Raw genomic sequence first — 18,966 nt, 5'->3', positions numbered from 1 at the left:
CCTGGGGCCTCTACACTGCTTCAGGTCCTCCCACCATGCGAGCAGGAATTATACACCCATGGACTTCCCCAGCTGTAGCCCACAATCCCCCTTCCAAGAGAGGATAATGGAGGAGAAAAGCAAGTAAAATAAATGTCAACACATTCAACAGGGTTTTTTCCTCACAGAATGTAGCTTTTGTCTACATGTAGCTTTTTCTTAAAATTTCCTACTGTTATTGGGACATTTAAAGCAAAATCTTAGTGGAGACATAGGCAAAGATCTGGCTCACTGCTTTGCCCCTAGTGTGATGATTATACCTGTGCAAAGTGAGTGAGTGTGTGTGATTAGATAATGTTTTAGACTCACTTGCATAGGTATAAATAGCTGCAGAAAGTGCAAGGATCTGGATTATTAAGCCCCAAACAACTACAACTTACCACCCTTACATAGGACCAGAAGAACTGTTTGCATTTTCTATTTCAAACTTTTTCTTTTGCCTATATGTAAACAAGAAATTATCAATTGATCACTGGAAAAATGTGTAAACAGTGAGGTGGCAAAGTATGCAGGTGATAAAAATTTTTCAAGATAGCTAAGCCCAAAGCAGATGGCGAAGAGCTACAAAGGGATCTCACAAAACTGGGTGACTGGGCAACAAAATGGCAGATGAAATTCAGTGTTGATAAATGCAAAGTAATGCACATTGGAAAACATAATCCCAACTATACATATAAAATGATGGGGTCTAAACTGGCCCTTTAAATCTCTGCCCGAGCCCCGCTGGTGGAACCCCAGGGTGACGGTGGCGGCCCAGGGCTCCGGCGGTGATTTAAAGAGCTAGGGGCTCCTGGCCGCAGCGGAACCCTGGGCCCTTTAAATCGCTGACGGAGCCCTGGGGGCTCCCGGCTCCCGCCGCTACCCCAGAATTCAGGGCTCTGTCGGCGATTTAAAGGGTCTGGGGCTCCGCTGCGGTAGCTGTGGCTGGGAGCCCCAGGCCCTTTAAATCGCTGGCCTGGGGAAGCCTGTCCAGTCCAGCTCGGCGTACCGGCTCTTGCCGGTGTGCCATACCGAACCGTATCGGCTAACTTTCACCTCTGGATTCCATGTTTAATGTCTCATTGATTTCCATATCAAGTATATGCATCTTACAGATAACACAATTGTTTATAAAATTGCCAACCCTGCAACCACAAGCTGGAAACTGAGACTCAAAGGGTCTGTTAGATATGTCCTTCAAATACACCTGTGCTAGTCCATTATATTTAAATTGTCTTCTCAGTGACTCCTGTGGAACCCAGGCTCACACCACACCTGTCAAGGAGTTTGTACAGGTGTAACTGATGGAAATTTAGTGGACAATTATGTTAATGATACACAAGCAGGAATAGATTCCAACTTGGTATCTCTTAGCTCCATTAGCTGTGCAGAGGTAATAGGAATAAAATGTAATAGATTTATTTCATCCTTATAGTCACCAGATGTCACCAAAAGAGCAGTTCTGTTGAGTAAGAAGATGCTATATTTTTCCAGAGTTGGAAGACTTTTAAACTTTTCTATTTTTTTTAAAGTAAAACCTATTTATGAGCCCAAACTACCTGACAATGTCTGTAGTGTGCCCTGAGATCCTTGCATGAGAGAGGCTAAACAAGGGCAAAGCATAAGTATTTCAACATAGGAAAAGAAAAATTTCCACTGTGTTTTACAAGACAGACCATACTGCTAGATAATTATATATTTTAAAAATATATCATTTACAATTTTAAAAAATTCAGAAACTGAGCAAGTTTTGCTTTCTCCATGGCTGTTAGTTCCAGTTGAACGTCCTGCAGGCAGGTATGTTTGTGACAGGGAGAAACCAGAGTTGGATCTTAAGAACTTCCTCTCTGCACTCTTTTGGCTGTATCCCCAAGCAAGGAACAGTCCACAGCTCCCCTCTTACAAGGTGTCACTTGAGGAACAAATCCCACCCACCCCCCTTGCAGCCTGGACTTAGAGCGCAGCTATTGTTCCAGCTCTGACTCACTTTTGTTACATCTTGGTAAGTCTCCATACCTTGATCATCCTTCTTGAACCAAGCTTGGGAGGCTTGCAAATTCCCTCTCCCCTAAGACAGTGAGCCAAGGCCATTCACTGGGCTTGTAGAGGGGACAAGTGTGCTGTGGTGACTGACCCGGCCATTTTTCCATAATAGCAGGGAAAAGTGAAGTGGGCTATGAGGTGGGACAGGAGACCAGAGCATATGGCTACAGAGCAAGGAGAAGAAATTGAAGCAGGCTTGCTAGGATCCGAGATCAGGCTGCATGCTCAGTTTGCTGTCCATGTCAGGTCTGGATGGAGAAGCTCTAGAAGATTACTTGGTGGGGTACTATTGTTGACTATTGTTAACATATAAAATTGAAGGGACAGACCTTGGGTCCAGATCAAGACTAAAAAGCACCTGTCCAGGTGCTAGGTGCATTGGGTGTACTTTTAAAAGTGCAATGACATTTTGAACTTGTGATACAGCAGGGCCAGAGGGCAGCAGGAGAGTGGTAGATGGGAAGTATTTAAGCCCTAGGTTGATCAAGGCCTTAGTACCTGGGGACTAGGGAAAGGTTACTTCAGGGTAATTGGGGCACCTGGAGTCAATTAAGGCCCCACTAGGGTGACCAGATAGCAAGGGTGAAAAATCGGGACAGGGGTGGGGGGTAATAAGTTCCTATAAAAGACAAAGCCCCAAATATTGGGACTGTCCCTACAAAATCGGGACATCTGGTCAGCCTAGGCCCTGCCCAAGACCTAATAAAAAACCCCTGCTTGGTGAAGGAGCAGGAGTAGACTAGTGTTTGGAGGAGTGTTGTTGCTAGCTAGAAAACCAAACCGGGGAAGGGAAACCCTGCCTGAACACGGAGGACTGAGGGAAACCCTACCCTAGGGGAAAGAGGTAAGCAGCCCGCAAAGCTGAAGGAGCTGGGACCTGGAGCCCACAATGCTCAAGAATAGGGGCAAGGGGTGGCACTCTGACTCCCCCACATGAAGGAGAAGTGCGGGACCCACCACAGTAACATCGGCCATTTGCCAATCAATAAATTAAATAAATAACAGCTTCCTCAAAACCAGAAAATAAAAGTGAACTATCCAGAGGTTGACACTTAACCCACCCACAGCACTTCTCACAGTGAAAATCTAGTCCTAAATACAGAAAATATTTTTCTGTCCCTCTAATGACCACTCTGACTGTTACCATCTAATTTCAGCAGGCTGTTTGGCACCTATTTTTGCAATGATCTTGTTGAATTTTCCCCATACATCTGTCTTCCCAGAAGCCTAAAAAAAAGATAGGCTTTGCAGCATACTCAGAAAGTCAATGGAGACAATGTCAAGGGTTTGTGAGATGTAAGGAAGAAATAGAGCTATGCAAATAATGGATTTTTCTGGTTTGGTGGCTGAACCATTAAAAAATGTTTTGGATCAACCCAACCATTCTGTTTGGTTTCCAACTTTTTTTGACCCTTTTCATTATTTAAAAATAAAACGGAAGTAATTTTTTTAAAGTTTCAACTTAAAAAATGTCAAAACAAATTGTTTTTTTAATTATTTTTCATTTTTTTCAACCAACACAATTTGCTGAATTCAACACAAATTAGCAAAATGTTTCTGTTGACCCAAATATGTTTTGGTTTTTTTTGAAGCAAAAAAGTTTAGTCTGAAAAATTTTGCTCAGCTCTAGGAAGAAACAGAGAATGAGTCATGTCTAAGAGTGAAAAATAAAACTATATCAGACAACATAAGAGAGGAATAGGGACCTCATTTATTTCTCATTGAAACAAAATCTCCCGGTTTCACATGGGATAGTCAGGGTATTATGAGGAAGATAGTTTAAAGAGGCAATGTGAACCTTTTGAAGAAGTACCAGAGGGGTAGCCGTGTTAGTCTGGATCTGTAAAAGCAGCAAAGAGTCCTGTGGCACCTTATAGACTAACAGACGTTTTGCTTGCATATATATACCTGCCCCTGGAAATTTCCACTACATGCATCCAACGAAGTGGGTATTCACCCACGAAAGCTCACGCTCCAAAACATCTGTTAGTCTATAAGGTGCCACAGGATTCTTTGCTGCTTTTGAAGAAGTGTTTGTCGGCATTTGGGTCTGTATCCCTTTAAACAAACAAGGAATTCATAGAAATGGTGTACATGGTTTGTGAGTAACCAATAAGCTTGTCATCTCAGGTCTGGGGGTAAAACAATAAGAAACAAGCTGTGTGGTTCTGTCACATGATAGCCATCTCAGGAAACCTTCGGCAGATAGAATTACCCACTACATGGTCTTGTCACCATTACGACAATGTATTGTACAATCTTTTTTAGCAACAATGAGGCAATAAATTCAGTTTTCTTAAACTTTTTTTTCAGCAAGTCATTTATTAACAATGATGCAATATTTGCATTGTTAGAATCGCTTGATGGAAAAGCTCCTGTGATGGAACCTGATTATTTATCAGAAGAAAATAAATAGCCTGTATGATACATCATGTCCATTCATACTCTGGATAAACTAGAAGCATTTAAGAAAACAAAATGTCCACATGTCTGAAACAAAATATCTAATTCTTTATTGACTGTACTTTGTTCTTGAAGATATAACCATATGTTTTCATAAGTGCGTCAAGCAACAAGGCTTATAGTCAGATATATATATAGATATATCATTACAGATGTTAGTCTAAATAGAGTTTTAAAAATTCATTCTTCAGCACTGGATGAATTATCATTCACTTTTATGTCAGTTAATAGGTTTTTTTCTTCTGAGTCACTGTAACAAAAACAGAACTCAGGCTCAAAACTTCAAAAGTGCTTTCTGTGCGTTGACAATTCTCACAAGTAGTAGAGGAAAATTCCCCCAAGTTCTAAATATTTTGGACAGACCACTGGCCTGTGTTGAGCCAGGAGGAAAAATATTTGTCTTCTCTTATTTTTTGAAATATATAATGAATGAGTATAGATTCTAACTGTCCAGTATGCCATTTCTCCAATTAAATGCTGCATTTGATCCATGGGTTAACGTCTTAACTGGTGGGTTAATCATCTGCCATCTATTCTCCTCTTTAAGCTCTTCACAGAAACACATGCCCAGTGAAGGTATCTGGAAAAACAGAGAGATTTCAACAGGACTTTGTATTAGAACTTTCCTGAATACACTGGAAATGGGGAAGACATACCATATAGACTGAAAGCACAGCGTAATTAAACAGTTTGCACTGTGGAACAGGGGTGTGTATCTTGCGAGCATTTTAGGAATACAGATCAAGATATTGTCCCACTTTACCTAAAATGAATTGGTAGCATGAGGGAGTCCTATCTGTTGGACACTAGTGGAGCTTGTGTCAGCTCCACCAGCTCTTCCAGAGATCTGATGATCAAGCTATGTTCTTTCTATCTCATGAATCATCACCAGTAATAAACACACTGCTGACCAAATTCCCCCCTCCCTAACACCAGTGCAACAGGTATAATGGAAGGGAAAATTTGGCTTAAAGAATCTTTGTTACCGGTGATTATGTACAAACCAGAAAGCATAGGTTGGTCATCAGATCCCAGGATGAGCTTCTAGTGCTGGCAACACAGATCACCCTTTTATTCATAAACTGAGCAAATACGATTTGGGATCACTGAGACACAGTGAACATGGTACCCCACTGTACCGCTTTACGGACCGACTTTTCCAAATGGGAGCTGTACTTTCTTGACAACACCTTAGGAGATGCAAAGGGGACACGGTTATCCATCTTAGTGACAGACAAACCAAGATACCTAGGGGGAGATTTTCAAAGGCACACCTGGCAGTTCGGTGTGTACCTCCCAGTGACTTTCAATGGGAATCTGGTGCCATGGTGCCTTTGAAAATCTTCACCAGAGAGAACATGATATGCCCAAGGTCACATGGCAGTTGACTGGTAGAACTCACACCTCTTGACAGCCAGTTGTATGCTCGAACTACTGAACAGAGCTCCCTCCAGAATCAGAGAGTAACTCTTGTTAGTGGGCAACTGAGAAAACAAACAGCCCATTGCTTGAATAGGTTCCTTACTGAAAATATACCAAGGAGAAAACAGTGGGCAAGAGCATCCTGTTGGAAAAACTTCTTACCTTTCTAACCAATGAGGCAAAATCATTGCTGTCTCTGGCTGGGAGCCCTAGTACAGGTCGAGTGAAGGAATCCAGGGAGGAGCCATGACCCACTATCAGGATGATACCTGATACACCAAAATAATTAAAGGAAGGAAGAAAGAAAACTGTAACTTTACAATTCACTGTGTGTTGGTTATGCTTATTGGCTGTTTTTGTGTTGTTCATCTTTGCAGAGCTGTGTGACATATAAACTGGGTAGGTGTAAATATCCTGTTTGGTATGTTTCATGCAATTCAGCTAAGGAGAGCAAGCATTTGCTGGGGGGAAATGAAGCTTTCCAAATAAATAAATAAATAAATAAAAGGAAGCTGCCTTATAGCATCAAGTCACATCCTGACAAACTAAGACCCTGCATATGATTTGATTTAGCAATGGAGTATGTCACTGCCTTATGTTTAGTCTTGTCTATTTCTATTTTAAGTAATAGATATATTAATTTAGTATGATGTTTAATAATCTACCTCAAAGACAGGGCAATACCAAGCATCCATACTAAATGTATTTCATATGGCAAAGCTGTTTCCGATCCTGCCATTGAAAACATGAGGCACTGAACACGAGAATGTGAAATATTTACCGTTGCTTGTACAGTCACTGACAATCTGTTTTATAACTGCAGAGCATCTGCTTACATACTCTTCATAACTTTCCGATGGCACCAGGGAGGAAAGTGGGAAAGTACATCTGATAATAAAATCCACAGAGGAGTCACTCATCTAGGTAACATTTGTTTGTATATTGGCACATTATCAACATTGTCAGTAAACAAACTGGTACCTATACACCATCTCTACCTCAGAGACTGCACTGATCTGAAGCATGGTACTTCAACTCACACCAAACAGTAGCTTTCTCTGCAAGTAATCCAACTGAATCCAATAGAGGAACTCACAGAATAAGATACTATCCAATGTGAATAAGGGTAGCAGAATCTGTCCCTTCGTAAACCTCACAATGGATCATGCCATTTATAAGAAATATACCCTAGAAATGCTTGTGTTTGGGGGAAAAAATACAAATATAGGCTCCTCCAGGCAAGAACATTAAAAAAAAAATCATTGTCCAGGTAGGATGGATCTTAGGCTTAAAAACTGAGCCAAACCCTGAAGTCCGGACTCAGTTCTTACCTATACAGAACTCCCACTGACACCAATGAAATGGCTGAATCCAGGATTTGGCCCCTGGGCTTGAGTGTCCCTTTAAAAATTCCTACCTGTGCCTGCTTTGGCAAAGCAAATTAAACAATCCTTCTTGGCTTTTTACTTCAAAATAAATCTTTCTCAAGACCAGTGAGAATATTTATTAATATTGGACCAGTCTTAGGATTTTGGGCAGTTGTGCCTTCAAGATCTGACCGTATAGTTTCTTTTACTTATAGGTGTCCCCTGCATGTAAAAAAGAGTGTTTACAAATTAAGGGCCAGATCTTCAGCTGCTATAAATCAGTGTATCTCCACTAAACAGCTGAGGATCTGGCCTGAAAGATTTAGGGTTCTGCCATCAAGTCTAGAGTAAATGGACAAAGGAAAGTTTTTATTTCCTTCATTATTTCCTTCTATAAAGTCACCTCTCCTGTTAGCTGGAGACCTGCACAGCTACATGTTGCTCTGCCTCATGCAATGGCTGTGTTCCAGGAAACTATACCAGCTAACTTCTTTCAACCACACAGAAGAGCAGAATCTGATAATCTTATCTCACCCATTTAAAACCTGCATGCAGCATGAGCAGCGAATAGGTAGGAAGTAGATTGATGTATTGTAGGGCTATTGTACTATACCTGTCATACAGTACAAAAGTGAATTTCAGACTGTTTTCAGAGCTTTTAAATCATGGGACCATCGCTGAATAAGAGATATAATAAATAGATAGATGGTTAAGCCTTCCTCCTCTACTTTTACAGGGACCCATTCAACATAGAATCCAAGCACCAATTCAGAAAGCAGGGAATAAGTAGTAACTAAAAACCTATGAGGAATACAGATATCTTTCAGTGTGTGATCATTGATACTAGGTCATTCTGTGTATTACAGTAGTGCCAAGAGACCCCAAGTGAGACCAAAGCTCCATACTGCAGGTACTGTACATATTGGATATGTGTGGAAGCAGTCCCTGCCCCAAGTAGCTTGCAATCTAAATAGACAAGAAAGACAAAATGTGAAAGAGGAAACAGAGGGAGAGAGGTTAAGTGATTTGCCTAACAGATCAGTGGCTGATTCAGGAACAGAACCCAGGTACCCTAACACCCAGTCCAGCACCCTATCCATTAGACAATGCTGCTTCTTTAATGCCATTAGAGATCAGTTTAGGTTAGACTGAGTAACTTCACTGATGGGGTGTGATTAGGGTCCTGACCAGAAGAAGGTCACAACTTTTACTTAAATAATCTAAATGTCAATCAGTGGGTAGAGATATCTTATGTGACTTTGCAGAAATCTCACTACTGAACACAGTCCTTTCAGGAAGGTTACAGACTTCACTGACTCTTCTGTGACCTAGAGATGCTATCTTATGCAAACAGTACTAGGAGTGATGTGAAACCTTGATGGTGTCTACTGATTTGGAGAGCCCCCATGGCGATGGAGTATTTGAGGAATACACTATCTGTATATCAATAGCAAGGATCAGCATTACTGAGCAAGAGTCAGTAATGGAGTTAAAAAGCAAAGCTTAGACCTCGATTGGCCTGGCCATACACATAGAAAAGAAACAAGTGCAATGGCTCTTCCCAAAAGAAATACTAGTGAGGATGCTGAAGACAGGAGGCGCCAAAGGAGTTGGAAGGAATGGGGTTGCAAAGTTACATGTATTGGGAGAATATGGTAACAGTAGCTACTGGAGACAGTGGATTTTGACCCTGACCATGTGACAGGAATTAACCTTTTTTAACACTGATTTATGGCAGATGACCGGGGCTAGGAAATAATAGCCTCTTAGAATCACTCATGTGGGGTGGGGATAGAGAGAATAGAAATGTGAGCTGTACTTCTGAATGAAATTTGGAGGAAGGAGCACAGCAAAGAAGATTTTGGAAAAGGCACCAGGAAGCCAGTCTGTGTACATATGACTAGAATGGTATCTGCAGTTGCGGCATCTCTACAAACAGTTCTCTTAATAAACAGACAGTTTTGTTTTAGAAACATGGAGATCTCTCATGTTGTTATCCAGTACGCTGGGGAAGGACACTATACTGTTTTCACTGATGTACAAAATGCATATTTATAGTTTGTTTAGGTTATTCATATGCTGGCTGGCTCCAATGTTGCAACACTTTATAGTTTTCCCTTCCACCCATTAAACGCTTAACCTAGCTTCAATCATGGCCTGTCTCTATGGGGTCTTATATCAACTGATTTATTTATTTACTTATTTACTTATTTATTTATTTAGATTAGTGAGTTTGTATGGAAAGTGACAAACTAGGGAAAGTAGTAACTTTGCTGTGAATAGTTTTGAACCTAGGAAAATGAAAGGGTTTGTCTATTCACTCACGCTTAAACGAAGGATTTTGCTCTGTGTTGAGAAATAAAGGCACAACACTTTTTTACTTGTCCACACATGGAAAACCCCAGAGTTAGGTACCTTTATTAACCGAGTGATTTTCTGGGTTTAGCCGTGCACTGCGGGAGTAATGCAGCATGGCACTGTGAACCAAAAAAAAAGAGGCTAGAATAGATTCAATGCCTGGTGTCATTTCCTGTTCTGCTGGGGTTTACAAACATTCAGAACCTGCACCATACCACAGAATTGCATTGAGGAAGGCAGGGACAAAAAAGGAGACTTTGCTGAATGCAGTGATTATTTTTGAGCAAAACAAAAAATACCACAGAATTTAATGCAGAAATCTATTTTAATGGAACATTAACATCCCGACAACCTATAAAATTAGAATGACAGATGCCTTGCTTTCTGTTCATCTCTCTTCCCCTAACACCTTTGGGCTGCCCCTGGTTCCTACAACTCCCTGCTCCAGCAGTCTGTGGGACATGAGCTCTGTCTCCCTTACACTTGCTATTTAGAGGGACTTAGTTGAAAATTGGTGACTTTTTCTCACTGTTGAGATGTTCACATGTGGAACTGTGCGAATTTTGGTAGCTACAGGATCATGTGAGATCAGCCCCTATTGGGACAAATTCTGAAATCCTCACTCAATTTTGAGCTGTGCACCAAGGAATGGACTTGACCCCAATCCCCCATCAAAATACAATACAATTCTTTCTTGGCTGAAATGTGACATGACAGGAATTTTTTCACACTTAACTAATCATGGCTCATAGTTTTTAGCTAAAAGTAAAAACAAAAATATGGATGTTCATCACGAGAGTCTAAAATATTTAAATATTCAACCATAGGCCTAATCTTGCAGACTTGAAGTCAATGCCATTCACTTTGATAGGAACAGGATTCAGACCCTACACACACACTCACCCATCCATATACATGTAAGAATGATTTGCCCGATAGTATGTCACCTTGCCCAAAAGCAGTGAATTATGAAGTGAAAGAACTAACTATATAACGGCACATCCTATCTTGGGGCCAAATAATAGAGGCTTTACTCTGCCCCTACTCTGTCCATTGAAGTCAATGGTCTAAATCCTGAATCATTCATTTTTGCAACCCTGTCTTGTGAGACTTAAGAATTGCCCAAAACAAGAGAGGTATCAGAAATACACATTAGCATATGGTACATGCAGCATTTACCTGTAACTGGGATCTATATTGTAAGTAGTCTCTGTCAGTTCTGTCAGTGCCATAAAGGAGGGAATTATTTTGTTGGCCTCCCATTTCGTCCATTCAAAGAGTCCAGGTTCTACCCTGATTTTAATTTTTTGTTCTAATTTAAGCCCTGCAATAAATAAGAGATTTTTTAAAAGGAAAGGAGCATTCAGAGCTTTAAGCTTTAACTGCACGTGGCACCTTGTTCCTGGTAATAATTTTATTAACAAAGTAAAAATATAATGTAAAACAAAGACTATTAAGTACACATAATGTTGACTACATGGAGTCTCAGTCCTCCTAGATACCCTACTCCACATGCATAAACAATCCTTGGTAAAGTTCTGAAGCTAGCAACCCAGGGAGAGGAGAAGAAAGTACACCTCTACCCCTTTATAATGCCACCCATTATAAAACAAAAAGACCAGTTTTTAATAATGTGGCAGTCGCAAACCTCTTGTTAGCAAAGGTAAACTTCCAGGAGAAACTTGCAGGTTTCTTTCCCCAGGTACCTGTCCCTCAGTGTAATGGAAACACTTGATTTTATGACCAAAATTATTCATGGAAGAGTTAAATTTAACAATTTGAGTCTAGCCAATATGTTAAATTCTACTTAATCTGAAATGTCTTTGTCTTATACAACATTAGATTCCGTTTTAACTTTATTGGATACAATTCAATTGAATACGATTTTCCTATTATAGCGGGGAAACTTTATTACTTCCTCACAGTATCATCTAGCCCTTGTTCTAGACAGAAGTATCTGTCAGCACTGATTAAAGGCAAAAGTAAATTTTCAAAAAGCCCTGCAGCATTTTAGCTGCTCCACTCTCATTGGCTTAGAAGAAGATTGACTCAGAAATGTCCAGTGTGGTATAAGAACATAACCATTTTGCTAACCTACCTTCTAGCACGTGTTGAGCTGTCTGTATGCAGCGGAGTGCAGAGGAACAGTATACATGGCTAACTGTCTCTTGTTTCTCCAGCAGAGCTTCTCCTGCAATACACATGAGAGTTGCTCTTCACAATCATTATTACTACTGCAAAATATTTCCCACAGATATTAGTTTGAACTTTATAATAAACTGACTTTGAATGCACTCATTCCTCTTTTTAATTCACTTTCAACAAACATTCTGGTGGACAAGCGTACCAGTAGGAATATTTGTGGGAAGAGGAAATGTTAAGTGAATACTAGAAAAACAGGTCATAGAAATATTTAAATTTGTAAAGGCACTTAGATACACTTATGGTAGATAGAGAAAGACAGGTATTTGCACCACAACCCTATTTCTGAGATTTATAATCATCAAAGCAGGGAACCGAAACACATCATGGATAGATGTATTCAATCTGACTACCAAATACAGCTCAAATATCAAATACTCCCAATGAACTACTGCTCACAAACAATCTACAGACCAAGAAACTGCATGTCCTGCCCCACTCTAGCCAGCCAACAGATATGCTACAATCAGGTCCAGCTTTACCATTTTTGCCGCCCCAAGCGAAAAAAAAAAAGAGCCACTCGGACTGCCGCCCAAACTGCCGAAGCAGCAAAAAAAAAAAAAAAAAAAAAGCCACCCATTAGCATGTGCTGCCCCAGGCATGTGCTTCCTCCGCTGGTGCCTGGAGCCGGCCCTGGCTACAGTTCACTGCTCCAGTTCAGACTAGAATCAGAAGGTACAGTGTTGCTCTGACCCTTCCCTGCCATAAGGTGGCAGGCTGGCTCTTGTACTACATAAGAAATTGGCTCTGCTCCCCACCCTGCTGTACAGCTCCCACATGAAAGAGCAAGGTCCCTTTCCTGCTGCCCATAAATGAACTCTACCAGTTACACTGCCAGGAAGCATTCCTATGGTAAAGCCAGCATGTGCTTTCACAGATTACAGAAGTCTTTCTTCCACCCCTTTTCATTCCTATTAGAATAATATCTAACTTACCTACAAGTCTAGACTGGAAAACACCACAGCATGATAAAGGAGGATCATATTCAAAATGTTTGATGCCGTCTCTTCGTTTTGGCAGACTGGCAGGGAAGTTCAGATCTGCTCTGTGGTATTTTCCTAAAACAAACAGAACATTTCATCCCTATATATAAAGGCCGTAGTAATAAATATGTACGTATTTCTGTTATGCACGCACAATAATTTTCTTCTGCATTTTAGGCAACCCGTTTCTGAAAACCTGACCCTACCTGTCTCTCTGGTGAAAAAAAGGAATGAGTGATTTCTTAATATTACCTCAGGGATACTGCACTTTACATTCACCAAAGCAAACCCGGGAAATTGTTGATTCACTATGGCCCAGTCTCATTGGGTTCTGGGAAAGACAGCAAGGAGGAGAACCCTCTGACAGAATGACACATCTCCTCTGAGTTCCAGAGTAGCAGAACACCAGAGAAAACAAATGCTCAGTAAAATTCACCAGAGACATATATTCACATCAGAGCAGTGGAAACTCTTTTTTTTTACCATTGTTAAAGTTATCAAAAAACAATGTTCTCATAGCAAAAAAGAAAAGGAAATAATTCACAGATTTTAAGGCCAGAAGTGATCATTATGGTCATCTTGTCTGATTTCCAGCATAACCCAAGAGACCATGAGCAAAATACAATTCCTCTTCCACTCTCACTCCCAAATATATATATATCTATATAAAACTTTTTTTCCACCTCAGAATCATGCTTTGAAGGCCAAAAAACCCATCAATCTTGACTTTTCACCTATAACAGTGTTAACATTTTGTCATTTCCCCACAAAATCTCATTGTTTGCTCCAGTTATTCTTGACTGGGTTTGACTAGCACAGCATCATGATTTTGATCAACATTGTAATGTTGAAAAGCTATGTCTATCCACACAAAATAGGGAAATTTGGTCATTGATCAATTTTTTAAATTTCTGAAAATGCTGGTGAAAAATTCATGTTTTGCACATCAACTCAAGACAAAAATGTAGTTTCACTGAGCTCTATTTGTACAGTATTACTTGTGTAAGATGACTACATGGGAAGTACAGTGACTATAGACCATATATTGACTGTGCATATCTCAAATACAATAGATCCTCAGAGTTCTGCACACCTCAAGAATGAAGGTTTTCTGTAACTCTGAAATGTTTGTAACTGAACAAAACATTACAGCTGTTCTTTCAAAAGTTTAAAACTGAACATTGGCTTAATACAGCTTTGAAACTTTACTATGCAGAAGAAAAATGCTGCTTTTAACCATCTTAATTTAAATGAAACAAGTCTAGCAACAATTCCCTTACCTTGTCAAACCTTCTGTTTAAACTTTCCCTTTTTTTTAGTAATTTATGTTTAACACAGTACTGTACTGCCTTTTCTTTTTGTCTCTGCTGCTGCCTGATTGTGTACTTCTGGTTCCAAATGAGGTGTGTGGTTGACTGGTCAGTTTGTAACTCTGGTGTTTGTAACTCTAAGGTTCTACCATATTGCTTTGACTATATCAGGGGTCCCCAACGTCCTGGCTGGTGGTAGAGCATCCGCCAAAATGCCAAAGAATTTCTGTGGCATTTCGGCGGCGACGCCTCTCGCTTACGTCGCTTGTCGGCGGCGAGAGGCGTCGCCCCCAAATTTCTGCGGCATTTCAGCGGCGACGCCTCTCGATGAAGCTGCTTGCCGCCAACAAGTGACGTCATCGAGAGGCATCGCTGCCGAAATGCCGCAGAAATTTGGCGGCATTTCGGCGGATGCTCCACCGCCGCCACGGTCCTTCGTCTGGCTCCCGCCAGATGAAAAGGTTGGGGACCACTGGACTATATGATACTACTAGGCTTTCTGTGTATGAAGGGTATTTCTGAATAGCTGCTTTCTTCAGCACTAAAATTCAGTCTGGTTTGCAGAGATTTACAAGTAGTAATTTAGACTTTACGCATCACGGCCATCACGGTACAATATTTTCTTTTCAGTCTGGTTTCCCAAGGGCCAGTCCTCCCGTTCTTTTACTTACCATCTGCAGTTAAGCATTGCTGAATCCAGGACTTCCCAAAAACATGATCCACTCTCTCCCCATGGCGCATCACCAACAGGCTTCTTCTGAGAGCAACAGTCTGAGAAAGCTGGATGCAGTGACCCATTTACATTTTAGTGTTATGAATTAAATTTATTGCAGTGGTACCTAGAACCTGCAACTGAGATCAGGCCTGCAATGTGCTGTACACACATACTAAGGGACAGTCCCTTTCCTGAAAGACTTACAATCATTTGAATAAACTAGACAGACAAAGGGCAGGAGAAAGGAAATAGTATTATTCCCATTTTACAGATGAGGTGCTTAGACCCACAGAAATATAAGGCATCAACCACAGTCCACTGAAATCAATGGAAAGAGTACTATGACTTCAGTGGCTATAGATTAGATTATAAGACCATGTTTACACTAGGAAAAAGGTGTTTTAACTAACATGTTAAAATCCTAGCATAGGCAGAGCAAACTGGATGAGGAGAATTGGAATCCTTACAATGCAGACAGACCTGCATTCAATATTGAGGGCAGGGGTTAAAAATGTAAATCTGTCAGCGTTGATGGTGACCCTTTAAACTAATTTACTCTGCTATTGTCTTACACACCTATTTATTGTAGATATATATAAAAACACATAAAGAAATTACAGACTAGGTGCTAAGATCCTACAGTAAGGCATATAAATATCTAAGATAAGGTAAAATAAAATCAGTTTGGCCAAGAAAGTACAAACAAAGGGCCTAATTCTGCTCTCAGTTACACTGGCGTAAATCCATTGAAATCAGTGGTGTTATGCAGGCCTCAGACTAGTATGAGAGAAGAATTAGGCCCAATGCCTACTACTAGCAATATCTGCACATTGCTCCCCAAGCCGTATCTCCAGAGTTGGACACAAGCCTTGCTTATACTTAGAGGATCTGTTTACTCCTTGCACATAAAGAAAGCTGACATTTGAAAACTATATTTTTTTCATTTGCTTTGCTACTTTTTACTGGCAGAAGCAAAGAGTCATTAAGAAATGTAAAAGCAATTTCTCTATAGATAATATTGAGATAAAACTAGAGGGTGATATTAAATGTTCACTTAAAAACATGTATTTGTATAAGCATGTTACCTGCACTGATATTTATGCACCTGTCAAAGAGTAAGAAATGAAGACTTATTACCTGGAAAGCAAGTGTTTGGGTTACATTCTTTGTCATTATTGGGTTATGGACTTCACCATTCAGTTTACGTCTAGGTTCATTTTCATTCTTGGGGAGCAGTCCTGAAGCTGGAGTGAAAGTGTATTCTCTGTGGGAAAAGTAGAAACAGACAGATGCACATAGAGAGGTGGGATTTTTAAGGCCTGATCTTGTACCCAGGGAAGTCAAAGGCAAGATTCCCATTCACTTCAGTGGGAGCAAAACCATAAAGAGTTTTGACATGCTTCCCAAAATTGTATATGAGAAAGTCTGATCCCACAGTACTAATACAAGTGACAGGCTATTGCCAGATTGTGGTTAATAAATAACGTTGCCCCTTTTGATCTGAATGGCTAGTCAAAGTTCATGCATCCTGGAGATGTTCCAGTTGGAAGCAGAAATTGAGGGACTCTGAGTGAAGAGTGGTGGGGCTAAGGCTTCATCCCACCCGCCCCTGGGTGGAAGAAGTAGGTGTGTAGACCTGCTTTTCCTACATAGATCTAAGGACTGTGTAGCTCCAGGAGGGACATAAGTGAGTTCTTAGTCCGTGGGTATGCTTCCTGTGCCAAATTATTTTATACACTTACCATACCATGCTGTTTCTGACCTACGAACTGTCCCATATAATGTTAAATAGATATTAATTAATGGCAAGGAGAGCGTGTAAACCCTCTGAAATGTGTCAAACAGGAAACGATACACAGTTAGCTCCCTCCCTTCAAGGATACAGCAAGGACTGTTTTGCAGCTTTTTGTGTAGAAAGCTAAGCTCTTATCTATAAATACCATCTGCAGAGCTTGCAACTATAGAGCAAAATGCAGCACAGAGACAGATGCTTTTGAAATGAGGTAAAATCATCAAGATCAAGGTGGCACCTATGTGGGGAAGCAGCCTCCACATTTCCTCATTTCTAATTATCACTGTAACCTCTAACAATGAAAAACAAGAGGAAAGAAAATGCAATAAGCAGAACATAGGCCAAGGGGCTGATCTGTATTGTAGAATATTTTCTTCTAAAATTCATCAAGATTTTTAAGTTACACAGGGACCAAAAACATCTGCAGCCATAATCCTTTTATTTTATTGTTCCTAAGCCCTCTAAAAATAACTCATGCCAAATTTGGTATGAAAAATGTTCCTGGGTTGAGGCTTTGAATGCCAAATGTCAGTGTAGATTAACTATAACTGAGAAACAATCACTTATGTATAAGACACAAATTGGTCTCTGCACTCATGAAAGAGACTCATGAACTCTCGAAATGATAGGACAGATACTCCTCTTCTGTGACACAGGCACAGGGGAACTCTGGTGAATAAATGCAACAGGGAGCATGGGAGTGGGAGAATTTACAGTTCCAGTGCATATTTGTCCCCTACCCTGAAGACAATGGAAGCCCTCATGCAAAAACTCTGCATGCTAGAGACCCTGCAGTTTGAGGGGTCATACCAGGGCAGCTGGAGGGCACAGCTGTCGTGAGCATTCTTCAGGGTGCGTTCCCCCTCTAACCTAAGATTTGCTAGCAGAAATTCCTGAAAGATGATCCTTGTCTATATTTTAATAGCTCCAAAAGATGTGTTCACATGAGAACTTCAGCTATAGAATCTCCAGCATTTTTCTATGCCTGGTCTCTATGGATTTCTCCATCTTATAATATGCTGAATGAAGACAGCATGAAAGAACCTGGATTTTGTTTTCCACTAGCATTCGGTCCATGTCACAAAAACTGATTCTAAGATATCCTGCCAGACCTTCCTGTACAATAACATTTTGCATTTCATATAAATATAAGTGTATTTGAAACTGATAATTTAAAGTCATTCATGCAGATTCAGTGAAACTATTAAGTATCTAAATATTATTATTATCATCGAGATGTAATAGTGCCACCATGGTTAAGGTTGGGTTCTTTTTTTTCACTTAAAGCAGGGATTCAGCCTCTTTGTTTTATATGAACAATACAGTACACCTTCACCAAATTTCTAGTACACAATCTGTTCAGTGATATAAAGTTTTCTATGAATCTTAAAAATGTTAATTAGCTTGAGTTATAATTAATTAAATATCAGCCATTTAAGAAAGTTTAGATTTTGTGTCTCAGTTTTTCAGATATCTCTTGCCAAACCGGTTACTGATTTTTGGTGCTTGAACATTGGCCCACTTGTACATTATAACAGCACTGAAGTGAGTGGTTACTTGTAAAGTTTATTATTTATTTTTCATTTATGGAAAATATTTATCATAATATTTTTTCTCCATCACAATGTTAGTTGACGACAAATATTTTTTACTTCAAAGGAATTCCCTTGAATCTCAGTTTTCATTTTTTAAACATATGTTTTCATTTCCTATGGTTGTTAATAAAATCTTAACTCCCCCCTCCCCCCCCCGCAAAGAAAAAAAAAGAAAAGAAAAGCCAACAACAACCCAGTGCTTTAGTCACCGGCTAGCAACATTACATTTTTTTTCACCATCTAGCAGTGGCTCCCCTTTCATGAAAAACAGGGTCTCTTTGAGAGTGTCCCGGAGCCACTACAATGTTGGAGATCCTTTCTAACATTAAAAAAACAGGGAAATTCAGACACAAGAACACTATGGTGTGTATCAGCTAAGGCAGGGGTCGGCAACCTTTCAGCAGCGGTGTGCCGAGTCTTCATGTATACACTCTAATTTAAGGCTTCGTGTGCCGGCAATACATTTTAACATTTTTAGAAGGTCTCTCTCTATAAGTCTATAATATATAACCAAACTACAGTTATATGTAAAGTAAACAAGGTTTTCAAAATGTTTCAGAAGCTATATTTAAAATTAAATTAAACTGCAGATCTTATTAGTTTAGCGTGATCCTTGCCCTTGCTTTTCCTTGCTGAGTTTTCCAATGTCTGGTGGGATGTATTTGTATACTTTAAGCTGCACACAGGCTTCTGAGTGA

The 18,966-nt window shown here is 40.1% G+C and overlaps 1 protein-coding gene across 2 annotated transcripts in view; it reads right to left on the bottom strand.

Moving 5' to 3' along the window:
* Window positions 1-4,058: 4,058 nt before the first annotated feature.
* Window positions 4,059-18,966, bottom strand: part of UBASH3A (ubiquitin associated and SH3 domain containing A) — a 30,303-nt gene continuing 15,395 nt past the window's right edge. The window contains exons 7-14 of one of the 2 annotated variants that reach the window (XM_045008441.1): window positions 16,019-16,145; window positions 14,838-14,946; window positions 12,809-12,931; window positions 11,770-11,862; window positions 10,851-10,995; window positions 6,728-6,834; window positions 6,109-6,215; window positions 4,059-5,104 (exon numbers count right to left, since the gene is read on the bottom strand). In XM_045008441.1, the coding sequence (XP_044864376.1) occupies window positions 4,967-5,104; window positions 6,109-6,215; window positions 6,728-6,834; window positions 10,851-10,995; window positions 11,770-11,862; window positions 12,809-12,931; window positions 14,838-14,946; window positions 16,019-16,145 (949 nt within the window). In that variant the 3' untranslated portion in view covers window positions 4,059-4,966. Of the gene's footprint in view, window positions 5,105-6,108; window positions 6,216-6,727; window positions 6,835-9,728; window positions 9,791-10,850; window positions 10,996-11,769; window positions 11,863-12,808; window positions 12,932-14,837; window positions 14,947-16,018; window positions 16,146-18,966 lie in introns of those variants that run through there. The other variant, XR_006577688.1, reaches the window with a different exon arrangement.

This window comes from Mauremys mutica, chromosome 1 (assembly GCF_020497125.1).
Source record: "Mauremys mutica isolate MM-2020 ecotype Southern chromosome 1, ASM2049712v1, whole genome shotgun sequence".
NCBI lineage: Eukaryota > Metazoa > Chordata > Testudines > Geoemydidae > Mauremys > Mauremys mutica.
This window is presented reverse-complemented; position numbering and strand designations above follow the sequence as displayed.